Source organism: Ylistrum balloti, unplaced genomic scaffold, assembly GCF_031769215.1.
Source record: "Ylistrum balloti isolate Yb309-2 unplaced genomic scaffold, AGI_CSIRO_Ybal_v1 Utg370406, whole genome shotgun sequence".
Classification (NCBI taxonomy): Eukaryota; Metazoa; Mollusca; class Bivalvia; order Pectinida; family Pectinidae; genus Ylistrum; species Ylistrum balloti.
The window spans coordinates 352,087-374,558 of NW_026782277.1; the positions used below are offsets into that span (position 1 = coordinate 352,087).

Genomic DNA, 22,472 nt, shown 5'->3' on the forward strand with positions numbered 1-22,472 from the left:
TCATATAGGTTTTTCGACCTTGCAGGGCACGTTAGTGATGCTACATTATACAGCTGTTTCGTCCGTCTAGGACCCGTCAGAAACGCTACATTATACAGATGTTTCGTCCGTCTAGGACCCGTCAGAAACGCTACATCATACAGCTATTTCGTCTTTCTAGGACTTGCAGTGTTGCTAAAGTTCTAAATTGTTGAAATCAAAGGACAACCAAGGAGTTTCCATGCTGGTCAAAATTAATGTTAAAAAGACATAGGCAAATGCACATGATTTTGTTAGATAGAATGATTTACAAATACGTAAAGTTCCCTAATACATTCGAAATTGTGGCACGATTTCACCTTCGATCAAGAGTAAGGTGTCCTGACAGCTCTATATGACTTCTACTCTTGTCATCGGTTAGGGTGTCCTGGCCGCTATATCTGATATATACACCGATCATAGAGTAAGGTATCCTGAGAGCTGTATCTGACATATACACCTGTCTTAGAGTAAGGCGTCACATTTAACACTGGCATTACCGTGAAATTATCTATTTGATTCATGTACATATTACTTTTCTCCATTCTTTCTTAGATGTTTGTTTAATTGTTATTTTTTTTTTTTACATTTCTGGCCGTTCTGTGTACTTATTACGTTGTTTCTAACTTTACACAACTATACACATCTGTGTGTACACACAGGGTTATATACTAGTGCATGTATCAGCGATCCTCATAACTAGGTCATACAACAAAATACGTCCCACATAGACATATGCGGTATGCAAAATGTGTACGCATATCTACAATGTATGTGGGATTTTTGTATAACCATTAAAAATTACGATAAATAGATCATAATAAAAATTAAGTGTTGCGACAGTTATGTGCCTTAAAGACATTAACATATACTGAACACACTCGTACAGCACATGTGTGTTAACATACTTCCGGAAATTGTACATGTGACGGAATACCTAATTGCACAAATCTGGTTTATCCGTGAATATCTTAGACACCTGTACTTAATTTATGGAGTGGAAACCAAATTTCCCTGGTAAGTGAGAACCTTATATGGGTACGTACAAAACTATATTAACCTTTTCAGAAAAAAAAACTATTCAACTTTCTCAGCATCTCATAGATTCTTTGTAAGGCATTATAGTGAAAATCTAATGTCACTGGTCAGACTTCAGAAACAAAGGACAAATGAACATTAATTTGGTAGTTATCATGTATCTAATTAAGGTATCGACCGCACATTGTTGGTTTCGGAATACGGAAGAACGTTATATTTCTCGTGGGACAGAAATTGCTTCCTTTATGATTTTTTGGACTTTGTACTTTCGTTATTAGCTTACTAAGAATTAGACAAGAGATCATTTTCTAACATAGTAGTGAATATAACCTGTCATCACTCTGGTGCTTAAACCAACTGTTACTTTATCCTGCGAGTAAAATAATGAACTGGATAATGAAATAAAACTAAACGCAAGCAATTTACTCTCATTTATCGCAAGTTGTGTTGTTAGCGTATTTTGTACACAGCCACATACTTGGTTTATTATGAAGCAAGTCGAGCAGATCACATCAATGATCACGTGACAATATCAAGTTTTTTTTCAGGGATTACTAGTAATGTTTAATTGCCAGCAGAGCCTCGTGAAGATAAAAATTCGAAGCTCTATTTTTGAAATAATTAATGGGTCTTTTGCATATGTTTTTCATACAACCTTTCTTTAATTGTCATTGAATTGCTGGTTTTTACATTCTGACCCCTTTAGGAAAGGAAACAAATGTAATCATGCTCTATCGGGTCTAACACCTTGCGCTTGTTCTTCAGTGTACCTCACTTCAGTGCTTCAGCGCAGAGAAAACACTCCATTTAGAAAAGTAAAAAAAAACATATTTAACAATACTCATATCGTTATTAAAGTATAGAGAGGTTTAAAAAAAACTAAATAAAACTGAACACAACAAAAAAATCATTCATCATGTTTTGTAGGAATGTATGGTATGTGTGAGGAACTCGTCCTGTAGACAACAAAATAAGCCTATAATAGGGCGATTCACGCTTTTATGTGGTCAGCTGTGCTGTTAACGTACATGATATTTTAGAATATATTGTCATACCACATCACTACTAGATATGCCATAAATGTATGCTTTACTATAGATTGCGGTAGGGTAAGACAATTTAAGTGAAGGTTGGTAGACGCGACATGGTCATCCGGTAATTAACTTTGTGTTAATCTTGATTAATCAAGTCATTTTGGCTTGGTACTATTTTCCTAATTCGGGAATATAATACAACTATCACCTAATCATATATATCATTTACGGCCATTCACCAAACATCGTTTAATAAAATTGAAATGTTGTCGACTCTTTATACTGAAAACGACGTACACACCTCCAAAGTTAAAAACTTGCAGTTAAATGGCGTCCAGATATATTTTAAGCAAAATTGGTCAAGTTCAAGGAACTCGTTCACAACACTTTTCTACATCCATTGGTATATTTTCTCTGGTGATTATTTTTATAAATGTTTATCTTCAAACTGGTAAGTAGAAACTATAAATATCATTATTATCACTGTATTTATAAAAGTTCTACTTTATCTAATTTTACTGAATTGAAAGACAGCGAGTATATGTAACGTGCAGCCTAGCTTTGCACACGGTGGGTAAGTCTCTGATTCCTTGCAGAGATACTAGCTAACAAATGCCGATATATACATATAGCGTGGAACAGCAAACTCTACCTGAGTTAACAATAAAACTAACGAACTAACTAGTATTCACATGGACTGCTGTCCCAACACAGACTGTTCTGACTAGTATGTGAGCGTGAGTGCAAGCTCGACACCCAGTGACTTCACCTAACCCTAGTTCCAACTACTGAACTAGTCGCCGAGCAATACCACTTAGTCTGTCCTGACTAAGCACTAGGTTGTCCTACCAACTAAGTCAACCCTTGCTCGTGTCCCAAGCTCGGGTTCTAACCTAACCCTATAGCTAGCTACCCACAGTCAAAAGTCCAAGCTTCGGTGAGAACTAAACAGCCCTCGCACCAGCTTGACAGGCGGTTTCGGAAAAGCCACTGTTTCAGACTTTTACCCACCACCTGTTACAGATAACTGTGTTACAACTCTGTAAGAAGTCTTTCGTCGTCTGTGTATCTCTGAAAGCTTCACCAACAGTCAGTATAACAGTGTTTTTAATCATTCAAAGTAATTTCTATTTACATGTATAATAAACTCTTTCATTTACCTTACTACAGAATTATAAACATTTGTATTAATCGACAAAATTCATTAGATGAACAAATTAACCAATATGTAATTAGCAACAAGTCATATTCAAGGGACAATAATTCTTATACTTCAATTTCCATTACACAAGTCATATTCAAGGGACATAACTCTTATACTTCAATTTCCATTACATATACACCATATTTAATAACTTACTCATAAAATGCAGCAGCACTTGTCAAAAAGTCCAATAGTGAAAAACCAAAAATCGTCAGTATTGTATATATTCAGCAATTTTCACACATGTCATTTTGAAGTTTTGAAAGCCAAACAATTAATTAATCCTCTAGATTTGGAGTTTTGAACACATTTCATAATCTTTACTTCGAATATTGGGTTGTTTGAAACATAGGTGCAAATTATAGAAAATGACGAAGGACATTTCAAATCACGGTTGTTGGAAAAATCATTCTTTCCTTTTTGATAGTGTCACACAATATCAGTAATATAAGCTTGATATGATAGTGCTCCGTTACTAAACTTTTTTTTATTTCAGACACAAGTATTTTTTTGATAAAAGTTGGAGCTGCTGACTTAATCGAAGTCTGTAACTAAAATATCGATTTGTAGGGGACAAAAAGATTAACAAAAATATTTCATGTCAGGGACAGCATCATGATTTTAAAACAGAAATATCTATTTGAAGAAATGTTCACATTTATTTGAAAGAGTTTTATGTTGTCTGTACGATTAATCGAGATGTTATAAATGTTTTATGATGTTACAAAGCTCGTACAAAAGACATATTGCATAATATGTAATATAAAAAAGACATTTCAGGTTCTATATATAAACAGGCTCTACATATATTCTCTATACAGACACTTATTTGATTCAATCTTACACGTGTTCGTTATTTCACCCCATCTCCGCTATGATAAATCGAAGTCTTTTCGAAGCAAACATGAACATATTTTTATGAAGCCCGGCACAATGAAGTTTACTTGCCCTATCTTTTCTATGACGAATGTTTGCTTGAATTTACTTGAATATCAAAATCTTATATATTTTGGGTTTGTAAGTTTAGAAAATCTTTTATGCACTTATCTATCGCAGTTTTCCGAAGTAACTACATTCTGGTAACTTTCCAGTTTGAATCACATTTAAATTCATATTCCTCATTGTAAGATTTTGCAATAGAAGTTGATGGAAATGAAATATCAGACATAAATTCAAGACGTGCAGGATGTTGTATGTATCATAAAGCTTGACGTGTTCGATGTTAGATTAAATGTTGATTAGTTCCCGTGTCTCTACTCTATTTCTCCTTCGATACACTATTTTCACTTAAATTTATAAACCTGAATACGTAGTTATATAAAAGTGTTCTTTTTCAGACGATGAGCACATGAAAGGGCCTGATGAAAAGGATAGTGACAAGTTGATTATGGCAGACGATGTCGCTATATCCGTTTGTACAATGAAACCTGCAGTTGGCGGTACATTAGGCGAATCATCTTAAATCTAGATATCAAAGATAGTTCATATGCTGAGACACATATGACCAGTACATCTGGATACTTCTAATCGTTATTTTGTTCCTGAATTTACGGTTTTACTAAAGCTAAAGTCATAGACAAACTTTGTCCTGGGATATAGGGGGACATTCAATAACATTAATTAATCAGGCTTCTATATGTTCTGTTTTTGCCCTCTCGAACAGAATTATTGCATAAATAAAACACTCTCCGACAACAAATATCTCTAAGAATTGAAAATAAATCCCACTTTGTATCTCAAGGAATTGAAAATAAATCCCACTTTGCCTAAAAATTATAAACCTTTGTACAGATTGTATTATTAAAATAAAAACGCATTATTCTATCCTTTAAACAGTGTCTTCCGTTAAGTTTTAATAACAATCTATTGTGAAATCTTGACTCTGTATAGATGTCATATCCTCATTTATGTCTATCAATTAAAATGATACTTGGTCGAGAGTGGTAACAGATCGTTGTATTAAGTAATTATATGATAGAACATGTGCAATGCATACAATATTGGTTATTTCATTACACAAATATGAACAGTTTCTATTTATGAATGTATATTAACGGAAATCTTTAAACAATGTTTAATTGTTTGCAGGATCGGTCGAGTAACATGTGAACTAACTTTATAATCAAAGAAATTGTCCATACATCTCTTGTTCTCATTGGGGAGAGAGATTACCTTCTAGTCATTTCATTTAATATTCTATATTTCAGAAGCTGGCCAGAAGGCAGGTTCAAATGAGTTGGAACTCGAAAAGTTGAATTTGACAGAAGGTTCTGCTATATCCGAAAACATGGTGATGATTAAAGGTTAGGTATTTCCACTTCTCATAGTTAGTTATGAAAATAATGTTTTGTCCGTTGTTCATACACTAACCGATAGTAGTATCTGAATAATGCACTTCGTCTCTTTGCTAACGAGACCTACGTCTTTGAAAAATCGAAGGCCATTTGGAGACTTTGTCTTTGATATTGTGTCAGTATAAGACGGTATGATAGTATCATGCCTGCGTAGCCAATTCTGATGCGCGCGAAAACTGTACACAATATAGGACGGTTTCTTTAAGTCTGCATTCTCCAGTTATTTCCTTACTCTACAATATATGTTATTTAAACAAGAAAAATATTGCATCAAATATGGATATAACGTTAGGATCGCACATTTTGTGCGGTTTGGTATAAATGGTAACATCACGGATTAAAAATTAAACGGAAAATTCGTAAAGTTATTACTAAATAGCGAACACATGAACAAAATGATTGATCGATGATCATAAGAGACATATTTTGTAATTGACATCTTTCGAAATAACGCTGGACCTGCATTAATCAGTCTTATCGTATATAGTTTCACACCTCAGAAAGTGGTGAGTGGTGGTGCCTCGGGCATCAAAAGTTTATCAGTATACGGGTATGCACGTCCGGATCCGTACCAGCTGGGTCATCCATGTAACAAACACAACACTTACGAACCACCTGAGCATATATTTTTGAATGAAATTAATACAGAAGTAATGAAAATACAATTTCCTTTCAGACGGTATGAGATGTTAAATGATTCATTGCTGTGACATAATGAGACGTCAATTTAATGTTTACATAAATTGTGTATATAATGTGTGGCCGTATACTAAAGCTGGTCACGTGTGGCTGTTTGTAAACAAAATATTTGAAAATAAGAGTGGATCTTACTATTTAGTTTTTATCTGATATATCTACAAGTGTTGTATTCTAATACATTTAGAAAATACAAAACCCTATTACACACTTATTTATAAGTAATTTCTAAATTTATATCAATCACGATAGAATCGCACAACAACGCGCGTAGTACATACATCTTGCGCACATCATGCAGACATCGAGCGCACATCGCACGTCGTGTAAATTTGATAGCATAGACCTAATCTTGAAATAAATCATTTTTTGCTTATCTTCGAAATACCGGTAAGGGACCTATAGACTGACAAAGTTCATTTATTATATACACTTGGCTGCAATGATTTTAAAACTAGCTTTTCCTTTTGTAAATAACTTTTCCAACACTTCGCAGTGTCTCCTTTTGTATTGGTGTTGTATGTCGCCAGGCTATACCCAAACTTAACGAAAACCCCGGATGAAACTTGGATATACCGTAATTTAACAAAACACGAGTTTGTTTTCCCACCTACTGCAGTGTGTTACTGGCTAACCCTACTCGAGCACATATTGTATTTGAAAATAGCACGTGGAAAATTGATATTAAGATTCTGGAATGGTTCAAGGTAATAGGAGATACAGGCAAGTGACGTAAACATTCGCGCTAGCCGATGTACCGGCAACATAAGTTTGAACAAAAGGCGACTTCGGTCATCGCAACACTGCAAAAGGCACATGATAACCGAACATGACATATAAGGTCTTGGCGAAGAGAAGTACCTTAACCTGTGATCTGCCTATCCTAATGGATGACAATGTCAAACCACACAGAACCCGACTCGTGCAGGATAATACTATCTTAATAAGAAGTGATATAGACGCTCCTATGGCCTGCAAGGTCATCAGGCATTAACCCAACTGACCAATGTATTGGACTACCATGATGACAGGAACATAAGAATTGGTCGACATCAATGTCTTCAACAGGCTGGATGTTGCATTACCCCAAAATTAATTATAATGATGACTAAGTATTTTGAGTAATTTAATATTGAAAATATATAATTAAACAGGGTGTAAATGAATATCACATCGTATATTATTTTATAGGAAAGAAGCAGCAGCTGATTTTTCAACATACGGGTCCTGTAATCATAGGTGATCATACCAAAGTGATTGTAAATAACGTAGGATGTTCAGGTAACAACAAGGACAGGTGATAATACTCATATCATTCGTTTATCAGCTGACGATATTTGAACAAAGAATGATAGGCAAAATTCAAGTACCCGTCACATTTGTGATATATGTAATGATACAAACTTTATATAAACAACAGCGAATTCAAATTGTATCATACACATTTTAAACCTTTTTGACTTTTCAATAATGCAAGATAATTCAATTTTGGAAATCACACAGTCATGAAATTTTGTTTGTTTTAAAGAGAAACTATTACTTTAAATGATGTTTACTTTTATTTGCGACAACTCATATACTTAACCTCATGGTGATATTTTCACAGGTAAGGGAGAAGATATCAGGCAGGAGCAACATGTCAAGGAAACCCTGACAAAAGACGATGCTAGAGACAAATTGAAGAAGAAAAGAAGAAACCATGATTATCAGGGATCTTGCTCTGGGCAACAAAATGGTACCACGTGAAACATACTGATACTGCTAGGTTTCTAAATTTGCTCTGTATATAAATACCGTAAAAATGCATAAAACTGTAGCTCAGTGTGTTGACGAAATTGTTTTGTTTTGCAGAGAAGACGAAAGATCTCCCAGATAGAGTACCGACTCCAAAAGAGATTGGTAGAGTTTCTAAATACATTGGGTTTTCCTACCAACTCTTTTTTGTCGAACTTAACTGCCCATGTATCGTTATAGAGCAGGAGATGGAAGAATATCGCCACCTTTCATTTAGATCCCGTATCACGAAGATTTTTCTTCGATTGCTTAAAACAGAAGAGGATATTACATTTATAGACGTAGCTAATGCAATGCAGAAACATGGAATGGATCCCTCGAGTCTGCATAATATTATCGACTGTAACAGTGATGTCATTTTCAGAGGTAACATATTTAATTTTCATTTTTTTATTCATTTCTCTGTAATGCTATGGTAAGTAATTATCAGCGAGTATTAGGTACATTCAGTCATTTGTGACTACCACATACATATAACGTATGGCCATTTTCTTGCATAATCATGAAGAGATAAAATCCCGCAATACTTTCTTGCAGTATATCAACAGAATCGAAAACGTCAATGTTATCAGTGTCAGTGTAACGTTTAAAATAAGCGTTTAATTTCGTTATAGTACTATGTTATACAATGGCGGTAATGTATAGAAGACACAAAAAAAAAGAAAAGTTTTCAATTACAATTTAAAATGTTTACCACAGTAGAGCCGTCTAATGAGTAAAAGAGCATCGTACGACTCTTTCGTCCCTCCGAGCCTCGACGGTAAGGTTAGTTCATTATAATTATGATCATAAACCAGGTCATTACTATGTCCATTCTCTCTATTTTGGTTCCTTTCAGATGAAAGACTGGCGGACAGCGTGCTACATAATGCCGTGTCTCTCCAAGACATTCCTATAGTTGCAGAATATTTGGAGGTCAAATCATATGTTAATTTTTTTCTTGAGGTTGGATTCCTGCCAAAGACCATTGACGAGTTTGATGATAAGTTCAAAACTAAGAAAACTTATATGAAGATTAATGCCATGTTGAATACCTTTCTTAACGAGACCAATCCCAGACCAACATTGAATACCATTCTGTTGGCAATCGAAACATGCGAAATGGACACCATCTCTCTCATCAGCGCTCTAAATCTTATATAAGCATTACCTGCGCTGGATTTACTCATTGAATATCAAACTCTGAATTGAAACATTTGTTCGCACTTGTTGGCGTTTTCTAAAGTCCCTCAAATTCCTATTCGGATAATAGGTTCTATATACTAACTACATCAGGTTAGTGCTATGATTACGATGACGACTTTTTGATGGTTGTTTATGTTAATGTTTGATGATTTTTCCTATTTTGTGACTGAGTTTTTTTTAAATGTTGCTGATAAGAAAGATTACGATGATATATTTTAAACGTTTTTACACGATTACATTTTCGGTAATAATAAAAATATACTCTATTTAAAGAGGATAATACATGTTTATCCAAAGGCTAATCTACCACATGATCCCCAAGTTAGTAAAATATTACATTCGTTAGTAAAACATGATATCACAATCAGATACTAGAATACATACAAAAATTATGATAGTGACAGACATTATAACACAGTCAGTATTAATTAAGATTATCACAGATAGCACAAACACATATTTTTGCTAATTTGATTTGTCAATTAAATGGCTTAAAGCCGTATATACATATATGCTAAAATAGCAAAAAAGTAAAAATTACCAGGATATATACTAATATAGCAGATTAAAAAGTAAAATATGCATTAAAAAGAACAGTTAAGAATTTCAAAAGTAATGAACTAGTTGGTTTCTAAAATAATTAAAATTTGAATGTCTTTTAACAGGGTAGACTATTCCAGTCCTGAGTACCAAACATAAAAAATCGTTTTGAGTAAAATATAGTTCTGTGCCTTGGAACAATAACATTATTTGCCACGGAGACATATTCTGTGTTCATCATTAGCAAGTTTGATATTGTGACTAAATTAATATTGCACCAATCCATGATTACATTTGTAAAACATACATATTCTCTTGAATTTGAAATATTTTTCAATCGGAAACCATTCTAAAACATAAAACATATCAGAGGAAGGTGTATCATATGGCACATCAAGTATAACTCTTGCTGCCGGTTTCTGGGCTTTATATAATTTACCCATATGATTTGCATCATATCCAGACCATATAGTACAGCGGTAAATAACATGGGGATATACAGGAGTTGTAAAACTTCATTCTACTTTGAATTTGAAGATAGGAACGTATACGCCTGAACAAATCTGAGTATTTTCTAATTTTAGACACTGCTTTGTCAACATGGCATGTCTATGATAAACAATAATCCAGATGTACACCTAAAAGTTTTTCATTTTCTACTTGTTCTAATTCAGTGTCACTAAGTGTAAGGCTAAGTTTGCAAGCTGTAGTCCTGGAGAGTTTCTGTTTGGAAGCAACAATCATACATTTTGTTTTATGTGCATTTAGTATCATTTTGTTTTCATTACATCAATTTGTTACATTTTCTAAATCTGTCTGCAAAACACTGTATATTTTCTAAGGATTTACTGGCATAATGGAAACTGGAATCGTCAGCATACATTTCGGTATTTGTATCAACGGATAAAGATAAAACATTTATAAATGTCAAAAATAGTAACGGGCCTAAGATTGAACCTTGTGGTACACCATGTGTAACGTTATATGTTTCCGACAGAGTACCAGACAAACAGACTTTTTGTGTTCTATCTGAAAGATATGATTCAAACCATGATAATGAACTTTCATCACATCCATATAATTTAAGCTTTTCTAACAAAACAGAATGATTAACCATATCAAAGGCCTTCTTAAAATCTACAAAAATTACACCTGGAAAAAGTCCATCATCAATATTTTTGGCCCAAGAGTTAACAATATTTAACATGGCTGTTGCACACGAATGTTTTTCTGTTAACCAAACTGTGATGAGACAATGAGCTTGTGTTCATTTAAAAAGTTGTAAAAATAAGTAAGTACATGCCTTTCCAGTATCTTAGATAAAATGGGTGAAACAAAGATTGGCATATAATTATTAAAATCAGTAGACTTACCACTTTTATACAAAGGAATTACTTTGGCCATTTCCCTCTGGTCAGGAAATTTACATGTCCTTATACTAAGATTTATAATATATGTCAGTGAAGGTGCTACCTGATTATGAACAAGCTTCAGCAACTTAGCATTAACAACGTCAGCACCTACAGCCTTCTTTTCGTCTATGAATTTCAGGAAATTACTCACAAATTCAACTGAAACATCTGTGATAGAAAATTTGTTACTTGTCAATTTTGCTGACACATATTGCTATGTACTCTTGTATATCTATAAACTAAATCTCAATTACTTGTGTAGAATATGACTATTCTGCAATTTGTTTGATATGGTTCACTGGATTCATTAAGTGAGATACAACAGGTTTTGATGTCTTCAATAAGATCTGGATAGATAATTAATTAAGTCAATATTTCGATAGATATTTGTAAATATTTTGACTACAAATCGAAACATTCATATACTGAACAATACATAACTTGTATCAGAACTACAAGAAAGAAATAAAATCAATATCAAAACCATCGATTTATATGTAAAATTCATTATTTAATCTAACATCGTAATGGAAAGCATAACCAATGTTAAGTTTTCTGATACCGACAACATGCATATCCAAATCTATTTTCATTGATGATAACAAATGCAGCCCATGACTTACCCGATAATACTAGTGACGTCATATTTGAAAGTGCGAGAGGCATGGTAAAATAATATTTCAATGTTCAATGTATCCTTTCAATCTTAAAAACGTCACATAGAAAGAGTAATTCGTATACTGACTTCGTAATACCGACATCGACATACACGGAAAAACTACTACCGTGAACATGACCTACATGGTTTATCTTAAGATACGGTGACTCCGAATGTATTTCACCTGTTGTCATGAGTCGTGTACTAATAGGTACCCCAGCTCTTTACACATTTCATTGCAAAGCACAGGAAGTTATTGTGACAATAGACAGATCGATTCTGATTGCCTAACGTGCTTACTTGAAAACTATGGCAATATGTGTTTTCTACCCAAGTATCATATTAATGATGATGTCCCCAGGTTCCGTTAGATTTCAGTTCAGTCTTCCCAAATTCACTGTGCGTACCGGAATTAATTGCTTAACGTCAATATGTTGTTTCTATTGTCATTTCTATTATAGCAAACTAAAATCATCATTTCAATGACATCGTTAAAGTTCTTTTATCATCAATTCTCTTTTTCTTCTATCAAATTTAACCGATAATGATACTGCCAATAAAGGGAAATAACTCGCACGCATAACGTAAAATGTCTCATGGTATAGTCAGTCCAACACATAAATCTAGTACGCAGTCAAAAATAATGCTGAAGATCGTCATCAAGGCTGTGAATCTGTTCTTAAAATATGTTTTCAATATTTATACGTCATCCGTATGGCACATAAATAATGATATCATTCCATCTACATTATTTATTCCTTTTGAAATTAAACAACACAAAAGAAATAGTGAATTCAACTCATTTTATTGATAAAGCCAATATATAGGTTTTTTTATCATGACAGGTATTTAGCTCAAATAATTAAATAATTTTCAGTGCAAAATATTTTCTTCAATACATGCACTGACATCTAAATAAGAACATTCCTAGCTTAAGTGTGATACAATCACAAAGACTGGAATGCCATACTATACCGTAATCTTTTCTCTCACAACCAGCTTAATACATACATATATCCTTTCTTATTTTTCATGCATGTAAATTACACCTATGCAATTTATTATAATACATGTTTTATTATATACGTAAATTATCAAATATGTAATACTTCAACTATTGTCATGAGCACAATGTTTACATCGCCATAAATATTGTGTTATGTTTAGTTATGGCATGACAGAACGAGTCTAAAATATCAGCCCTACCGCAATAACGATTTTAAGGGCTTATAAAGGATGCGATATCCAAATATAATATTCTTTCTATCATACATTTTGGAAACAACCATCTAACATACAAATAAAAAAAATCACAACAACACAAAACAACAATGTTTTATGCTATTATATTATGTATCCACTACAGATCGACTTTCTACAACCTCATGAATGTTAAGTATAGGTGTACCAAGTTTCTCTACTGTTCTCTTAAATTGTGTACAAAAGCTCAAACACTCTATTACTAATTGAAATTTTAAAGAAATGTCTACTTACTATTAAGGACTTAATCCGAATGTTTATGCTAATGGCCATACAATGCCTATACAACAAACCAAAATATCAGATTATCAGGATACACACTTATATAGTATAGCTGCAAAAAGTACGTATATGAATACAAAAAAAAATATATATTTTTTTTTGTATCGAAATGTTTGTCTTGTACTAAGCTGGACTTATCATATATGATGTAATGATAAAAGCGATTGACAGATACAACACATCCAAGATCACATCGTTTTTAATAAGATCACAATTTCTATTCACTGGACTGTGTACGATTTGGAATCGAACATGGAAAATAGAAGGTCAGTGTCTTAAAATATAAACTGCATTTTAGCGATGGTGAAGAAAGCCGAAAAGGGTGATCCTCTGACCATATATTCTATTTTATCCTGCGACACTGAAAATTTAGACGATTGAAATTCCAACAATTTGTTGGTCAATCAGTTTACCTGACGTTCGCATTACGCTGGATTTTATGCCAAAATAATTGCTCCGCGTGCAGAAATAGCGTTTGTAATTTAAACGGACTTAACAACAATTTTATGAATTTTCGAAATGAATACATTTATTACAGCAGATAAAAGAACATCATCTCAACATTTCCTATTTTGTTTTCTTATATTAATATACAAGTAAATCAAAATCAAAGTTCTAAACTAATGCATATACTGAAATGCAGGTGTATCACGTCATTGCCAATTACATCAAATACATGTGGCAGATGTAATGTGACAGTGGCAGCGTTATATTATCATAAATGATATAACGCAAGCAAACTTAAGCTTATCATCCCCTTTTTCGTAAATTAACGCCTCACAAATAATTACTTCATAATCAACGTGTAGAAAATGCAAATACCATAATAATATCTTAACACGTAAGTTAAACAAAAACGAAATATTATTTTTGATGAAGCATACGTCGCCATTTGCTTTTTTCGAGTAAATACATTGCATAAAGATTTCCATAATATTTACTGGTATACATGCTATCTTATCCAATGTATCCTGAAAATATAAGGTTTTGTATTTAAATGCTGAACATGAAAGCAAGCAGACGTATTCTTCATATCGTGTTATTTTCGGATCATTTAATACATGAACAAGTGACACACTTGTCAATATGAGGAAATAGTGTTACATCCTTATCAAAACAACTGCTTGCCAACATACACTGATGTATGGAAGTTAAAAAGTACCTTAAATAGATCCCATTGTGATTTTGTCAAACTGTTTTAAAAGGTTTTAAATAGCTATAAACAGATTTGTTACTGACCATATTGGAATTGGATCATCCGTATTCAGTATTAACAAAGCCCATTACAAACTTTTTTATTGTTTATTGTGTAAAACATGTAATATGAACCGAGATTAGTTTTCACTGAAACTTAATTGCGTGTCTTATACTTTTGTTTATATATCTATATGGTATTTTTCACACGAGACTTTCCAGACATTCGGAAGCCAGTGATCAATTTTATCATTCACATTCGAAATAGGAGATATGTAACATCGTTGTATGGAAGCATGGAAAATTATGTCAACGTGACCTCAGATGACATATCCTCATTCTATTATAAAAAATATCAGCCAATCCAAAGGTAAACAAGATAATACTAACAATGAAAAGTAACCATGTTAAAAGTAAGAAATATATACATTTGTTACCGTTTACATAAACAATCTAAAAACAACGTTGTTTATTATAATATACATAAACATATACCTATATATCCGAATGAAATAACCTGGATATTGCCAATGCTGAGCAATAGTGTACAGAGTAACACAAAAGAAGTAAGAAATATGCAAAAAAAAAAAAAAAAAAATTAAATAAATAAATCAACAAATCAAAAACTAGTATACATGTGACTATGTACAACAATATTCAAATGTTCCCAAACTCAGGAAATGCTTGTTGACGTTTAGAATAAACAGATAAATCTATATTCTAAAATGGTTGTTCTGTATGTTCTGTAGCGCATTTTATTAGATATTTTTATGGCCACCGTCATACTCAAGAATAGCAAAAACGTTGCCATGACAATCGTTCTGACGCTAGCCCGAACATGGCAACTATATTTAATATTCAGGAAATTTTTCATAACGACATGGCATGATCTGACATCGAATTGTCCGCCGGAGGGAACGATCATGAATTTACTCCAATGGAATTATTTTGCGGTTCAACTAGGCTAATAGGTGGATAATATCTGAATGTCAAGACATATAAATGAACAAATCTTGGCTAAAGTCTTCATCCACTCTGTCAACTACATGTAATATTTTCAACTGTCACTTGGTATGATGTCCTTTATCAGAAAATTCTATAGAAGATGATGAACAAAAATACATTTGAAACGTGCTACTAACGTTCATGATTCTTTCGTCGAATGTAAACACAGAAGCTGCTCCAAGATACACATCAATTGTATTAATACATCTGAAATATCACGAGAGGGGGTTCCACTGGGTCGTACACCATTTGTTTCGCGAAAATCTCTTCATAATAAAATGTTCTTGATTCAACTCGTGTTCCCTCAAAGAACTTCCAAGCGAAACAATCAAATTCTGGAAATGCGAAGCAAGATACATTTTATAATAATTGAGTGTTGACATCAAGGGATTGGCTAACTTCCGGAAAAAAACGCCATACAAGCTCATATCAAGTCCATTTACATAATCCCAATGCTTTAATAATGCCTCCTATAAAACTCCATATTTCATGTTTTTTGTTTTGCCTTCCAAGGCTCTCTAATTTGCATAACCAGCTACCTGCAACATGGCTACATGAACCCAATTAATATTTATAAGACTGTCTATTCAAACAATATAAGTAGCAATTTGCAAATCCTAGCGAGAATCTGAACATATGCTCAAACTTATTGATACTCATCTAGGTCTCCATGTTCATAACTTCTCTCGTTGAGAGTTTGTTTCGAAAACGCGAACTGGTTTTCAACTTTGTTTTTGCAAGTGCATATTTCATATTTTTGTACACTTACAATCTCTACCTTCTCACCGCACGTTTTGCATGTAGATTTCTTCAGCAGTTTCACGTTGTATGCATTAAGACCTGAACGCAGTGTGAATGCGAGAACGAACTCGACTCGAGATCCTGCATATTTTTCTCCAATAAGCTTTTCATTTGTTTTAAATGGGCAGAAGGAGACATGAAATGGAACGTTAACATTACCCTCCACAGACATTTTGATGGAACCGTATTGTCGAAGATTGTTTGGTGGTTTGATCGTTCCTTTGAAGACAGCAAGGACGAAGCTTCTTTCCTCATCTGTATGCGTCATTCGATCGATATTGCTATCGAAGGTGTATCCCTGTATCAGACACCTGATTCCATGTTCTTTTCCTAACCATTCTCTCGGATGGAAAGGAGTATTTACCTGTTTTCCAATCTTTTTCACATCGATTGCTTCTTTCTTGATATCCATTGCCTGTTTTAGAATTTCTTTATCAAAAGGTTTGTTTGGATCAAGCGCTACTGCAAACAATAGAACGAGGAGGTAGAAATGAGAGTAAGGACTTTTCAGTCGTTCGTTCCAGAAACGGACATTAGTCAAGACATCTTCCAACGAATAAAATTTTCTTTGCTGAGGATGACGAATTGCATAAATCCAGTCTAGGAACGAAAAATCAATATCCATATTGGAATGTTTTGAACTTCTCTTGATGTCCTCGATGTTTTGTTCTATAAGTGATAAAGCTTGTTTGATATCTCTTTCTTCCTTGATATCACTGACCGTTCCAAACATATCCCCCTTTCCGTATTTCAGTTTAATTCCTGCAATTTTTTGATATCTAGTATCGAATGATTCAGGGATAGTGATGGTATCTATGTAGTTTGGTGGGGACATACCGCTGAATAGCGCTTGATACCGTGCGACATTCCGGTTAAATTCTCTGTGAATTCGAGAAAAGTCAACAATGTTAAAACATTTCATGATTAGTTGCTGAATTTGTGTAATGCTTTCCACGACATAATCAGTAATCTGAGAGTTTTTAGAACTCTCATGAAGGTCTTTGGTTGTTCCAAATTTATAATGGCTTTTAAGTAACTCACAAATGCACAAACGTACGTTCATGTCTCCTGTACACCCTAATGACTCTCGAGAACCTGCAACACCACATCGACGGCATTCTGAAAATGCTTCACATGCTAATTTTGCTAAAGTTAGTATAGTAACAACTGCTCTCTGAAATTCCATTTCAGAATGATGTGTTTTGCGACAGTTTGATATATTTGCTTGAATCTGTCGCAAGTAGAACATTCCGTACATGTGATACACGAAGCTCAGCTCAACGTTGTGATCGTCCGTTCCGGAATCAAATTGAACTTCTCCAGCTTGGCAACACGCTATTGCTTTTTCAAAATACTGTTCAGTTTTCTTATGTTTTGTAGGGCAAAGCAAAGAATATGCTCTCCCGAGGTGTGCCCACAGAAGTGGACTACTAGGAAATGAATCTGCTAGAGTTTCAATAACCTGAAGACGTTCAAAAAAAGGTGGCTCTGATGGTATACTTTCTATCAGTCGTGAAAAGCGTCTCTTTCTTTGCTGAGTGTCATCAGCTTCTTCACGATAAATGAAAGTCTGTATTACAATATTAAGGACTGTTTTGGACTTGTGATGTATTTGCTCTTGACGACTTTTCAAATCGTTTATGAACTCTAGAACAAATGTATGCAGGTGGGATTTAGCCAAATGACTCAAATCAGAGCCAAAACGTTCAACGGAATGTTTTGATAAAAGCTGTTCTAAGATTTCCCCTGCTATCAAAAAATGACAGATCCTCATTTTATTGCTGTTTGATCCTGACCCAACAGGCACTGTGAATTCTTTTATGATACTTGGAAAACCCTCATATGTTAACTTGTAATCTGCAGACTTTCCCAAAACTGTTCCAAACATCTGGCAAGGCATGATTCCTTCGCCAAAAAAATGAACTAGTGACAGATAACCCAGAACTCTCTGCGCTTTACTTAACTCACTCCTGGTTTTCCCATCTTTTAAGTACTCAGAAACATACGAAGTCACTCCCCTGAACTCCTCAAGATGTATGACTAAGCCGAATTCGATAAGGTGATGATTAATCCCCTTTTTAACCTCATCAACAAGCGTTTGGAGCTGGTCCTTCTTCCTGATATCATCATTACAATGCCGCAAAAATGTCGGTCCTATACGACAAGCTTCCTCAGGAGACAAATGCCCTTTTAGAAAATACTCGTTTTTTCCGAGGTCACCTTTGATCTCAGAAACACGTTTTAAATGTATGAAAACTACAATATCGTGATTCACTTGCTGTTGAATCTGTTGAAAGGTGTTGTCGTCTGTTTCATCGCACAGAACGACGATAGGGCAATGGGTTTCTTTGTAAAGGTCAGAAATATTTTGAGAGATGTCTCCAGGTTTTGCGAAAGATTCTGTTCTTATCTGAATACATGGTGTGATTTTATGTAATTTCCAAATCAGATTTTGACCTAGAGTAGTTCCCCCTGCTCCAGGGGCATGGAATACTTTGATGCATCCTGGTTCAGATTTAGCAATGAAATTCACACTTATGTCTTGTTTGATAGTTGAAAAGAGATCTCTCGGAGCGTAAAAGTGCTTTGGACCGTTTTTATAGTATAATTGCCAACTTAAGGTACCGCCTTTAAAAAAGAGTTTTTCTTCCTCCTCGGACGCAGAAAGATCGAAGCTGTTTGGATATGGATTGTCAAGATATAGAATGTCCATATTTTCCCTGAAAGAGGCTGCTTTGATATCATCGATTTGTGTGTTGTTGCATCCGTCATCTGTTGGTAATCTGTATTTAAATGCCTCCGGTTGCTGTTGTGGACCAAGATTTGTTGCCAAATCATGATATACGTGCTCAAATTTTTCTGTAAGGAAATAATCTGGAGAAATCATTTTAATGAGGGTACTGTCTACATCTGACGGATTACCAACGACGACAACTTTAGGTGGAGGGCTAATGGACTCATTTAGCACAGAAATAATCTTTTGAAATTTCATACCTGTTACGGTATCATCTGGCCAAAATGCAACAACAGTTAATAGTTCTACAGTATCTAGCATATTGATAATCTGGTTGATATGTTTCTCAAACTTGGATTTTATATGTGGGTACCACATTTTGAACTCGTCTGGTGTTTTACTTTCGGGTTCGTCTGTTACCCCTGAAATGAAACACCACTCTGTCCCGATTTTTGGAATATTAGGGGGTTCAGTCCAAGTGCGAGGGTAAAGTACACTCCAATTTCTCCTGAATACATCTTCAACTCTTGAGAATAATCCATTTTCACGACTATTAACATCAAAATCAAAAACACAGCACCAATTGATATTTGCAAGAGAGTCTACGTGTTTTTTATAATCCATTTTTGAAATCAAAAGCAAATTTCTTCCTTCCCGAAAATGTTTCACAAATTCCAAGAAGTCTTTAAATTCTGAACATTTGTTTGGAGTGTGTTCTCTTTCCTCTTTAAAAGCTAACTTTGGGCGTGTTAAAGGGTGAACATTTGATGTATTTTGATCTTGTTTCGGGCCTTTTTTAGCTGATTTGTTTGTGCCAGTATCTGTGGAATTACTCTGCGGTGTTGTTTCAAAACTCTCATTAGATTCCTGAGTTTGGGAACAAGGTTTAGGTGCTTTCATGTGGACGTACCATTGACTGGCTGCTTGTGTTAAAATGAAAATATCGGGAGCTTGTTCAAGGAATTTTAACAATGTTATTTCTTTTTCTTTTTGAAAACTCTCACCATACCTTTTACGATAACACGATTCAAGCGTCTGTAGTTTCATGGTGTTTCTCTTTTTGTCTCCTCCAACAGCTCCATTTCGTTGCATAATATCATGAAGCTTACTCCTTAGATTGTCGTTACCTGCATTATACAAAAGGTGATAACCGTCGTGAAGCATTTCAATAATATAATTTCAGTAAGTCTATTTAAACCTTTGTTCAAAAAATACCTGCACTATGTTTTCATATAACCATATTTTGATTCATTTGCGAATTATACTCATGGACATTACAAATGATGGGTTTATTTCCTTTTTTGTATCGGCGCCATTTGTAAATTTGTATAGTAATACTAATGGTCATATTACGAAACATTTGGGTTTTGAAGACTAAAACAGCAGAAAAATTCTCGTAAACACTCGTAAATAAGATTGGAGAGAAGATAAACGTAAAAACCACATATCTGCACACATTTTGATTGATAAATAACATCCAGATAATGGATTAAACAGCACCGTGTGTCCATTTCACTGTTTTAGGACTCACACGTGATATTGAAGGCATATTTTGCAAGTCTAGGGGGCGTCCGAGGAAAATAAAATTTGATCGAATTATATATCACAAATCATACTGGGAGATGCACTGACCTGCCTGAGTTTAAATAAATTTCATTATTATTAATATAGAATGATTGGCCTTAACGAAAACTATATAATTCGGGATCAACTGCTTTTCATCGCCTACATGTTGACATTTCATTCGACCTAGGTATCAATCCTAAAGGCCTTGGTATTACTGACGAGTCCTAGAAGAACGAAACAGCTATATGATACAGCATTATTGATTTTTATCTCTACTCTTCCTTAGGCCTTTAATGACGCTACCTGCAGATGACGGTTTTTCATCACTTTTTATCACCACATTGTTGTCTCCAACAACCAAAGTTCCTCCGGGCATATAAATGTTCGTCGAGTGACCGGTATCTGTAAGCACAAGACGAGTTCGAAATCATGTTAAATGTGTCTAGTTTCTGAACTTTTGACAAAGATCAATATGTGATCTCGTTTGCCTCCGCCGATTACATTCCTTATTACGTTTAATGTTGCTACGCAGTACATATAAATGGATACTAATTCCACAACCCAGTACCACGTTATCAAGGCTAAGGGATTAACTCGCCAATTTATCAAAGTTACGTCTGTAAATAAAATGAAAGCAAAACACAGTTCAGTGTTCCTGGTGCCTAATGCTAAATCCAGACTTTAAAAATTTACGTGACAGATCTTATATTGTGCCTCCGGACAAGGCGCCCAATATTTTGATCCTTGTTCGCAGATGCTTTTTTTTCGTGCATACAATAGAACTAGGTTTGCTTGATAGTGAGGGAAATCCCTCCTATACATTATACAATATTGAAAAGAATAATACTGGCTAATTCTGCTTCAGTATTCAAATAATTTGAATTACCCATTAAGGATCCGGCCTCCTCAGCTTATATTGGATTTACAACTTCACAGTAATCTTTATCATAAGTGTGTATTGCCAATTCACAGAATTATTCGAATAAACCTTTGCCCAAATTTCCTACTTCTACTACTATTCTTATTACTATCGAATTTGGACTACAGTTTTAATGGGATACTGATTGTTCAAGAGTTGGAATTGCTAGTATATGGATATAAAAGACATCCAAAAATATTTTGACCAATCTTCAATGTCGTCTTCTGAAAAGCTTCCTTCTTTGAAAGTATTTTAACATTCTACACAATAAGTTTTAACTCTGTACACAATCATGCCACATACTAGTATAAAAGAACGTTTTCGTTCTGCTGTTTTGAGAGTTTTTTCCAAGGAAAGTGAACCATACCAAAACGTATTTCGTGACAAATATGTCTAAGTTACAGTAGAAACATTAGGGGTTTCTGACTGACAATATTTCGTCGAGTTTGCTGTCAGGATCCTTCAACAAACTATTGACATACCTGGGATATAACCGTGCACCTCACGTGGTTTTGTTTTTATACAAAGCTGAACTTATCAAAGAGCTATTCAAAACAGGTCAAAAAGACTCTGCAAAGTCCTTCATATTCAATTTCAGATATACCGGTAACGCCTTGTTCTTAGATAAAAATATATTTTATGACCACGGTCGTGACGATACTGTTCTACATCAGCCGTATATATCACTCTTTCCTACAACAAAAGCCAACACGGACAGTTTTCCACTAAGCTGTGTGATAAGTCTGATGATTTCAATTTTCCTGTTGTAAATTTTCCA

The 22,472-nt window shown here is 34.3% G+C and overlaps 2 protein-coding genes across 2 annotated transcripts; one reads left to right on the plus strand and one right to left on the minus strand.

Moving 5' to 3' along the window:
* The first annotated feature begins 4,645 nt into the window (after positions 1-4,645).
* LOC132554469 (uncharacterized) lies at positions 4,646-11,765 on the plus strand. Its single transcript, XM_060218787.1, has 6 exons — positions 4,646-4,733; positions 5,502-5,597; positions 7,536-7,625; positions 7,951-8,079; positions 8,196-8,504; positions 8,977-11,765. Exons 1-6 carry the CDS (start codon positions 4,682-4,684, stop codon positions 9,279-9,281), a joined length of 981 nt encoding a protein of 326 aa, XP_060074770.1. The 5' UTR covers positions 4,646-4,681; the 3' UTR covers positions 9,282-11,765.
* Positions 11,766-16,320: 4,555 nt separating this feature from the next.
* LOC132554452 (sterile alpha motif domain-containing protein 9-like) lies at positions 16,321-20,256 on the minus strand. Its single transcript, XM_060218769.1, has one exon. The coding sequence runs from the start codon at positions 20,254-20,256 to the stop codon at positions 16,321-16,323; it is 3,936 nt and encodes a 1,311-aa protein (XP_060074752.1).
* Between the last annotated feature and the right edge of the window lie 2,216 nt (positions 20,257-22,472).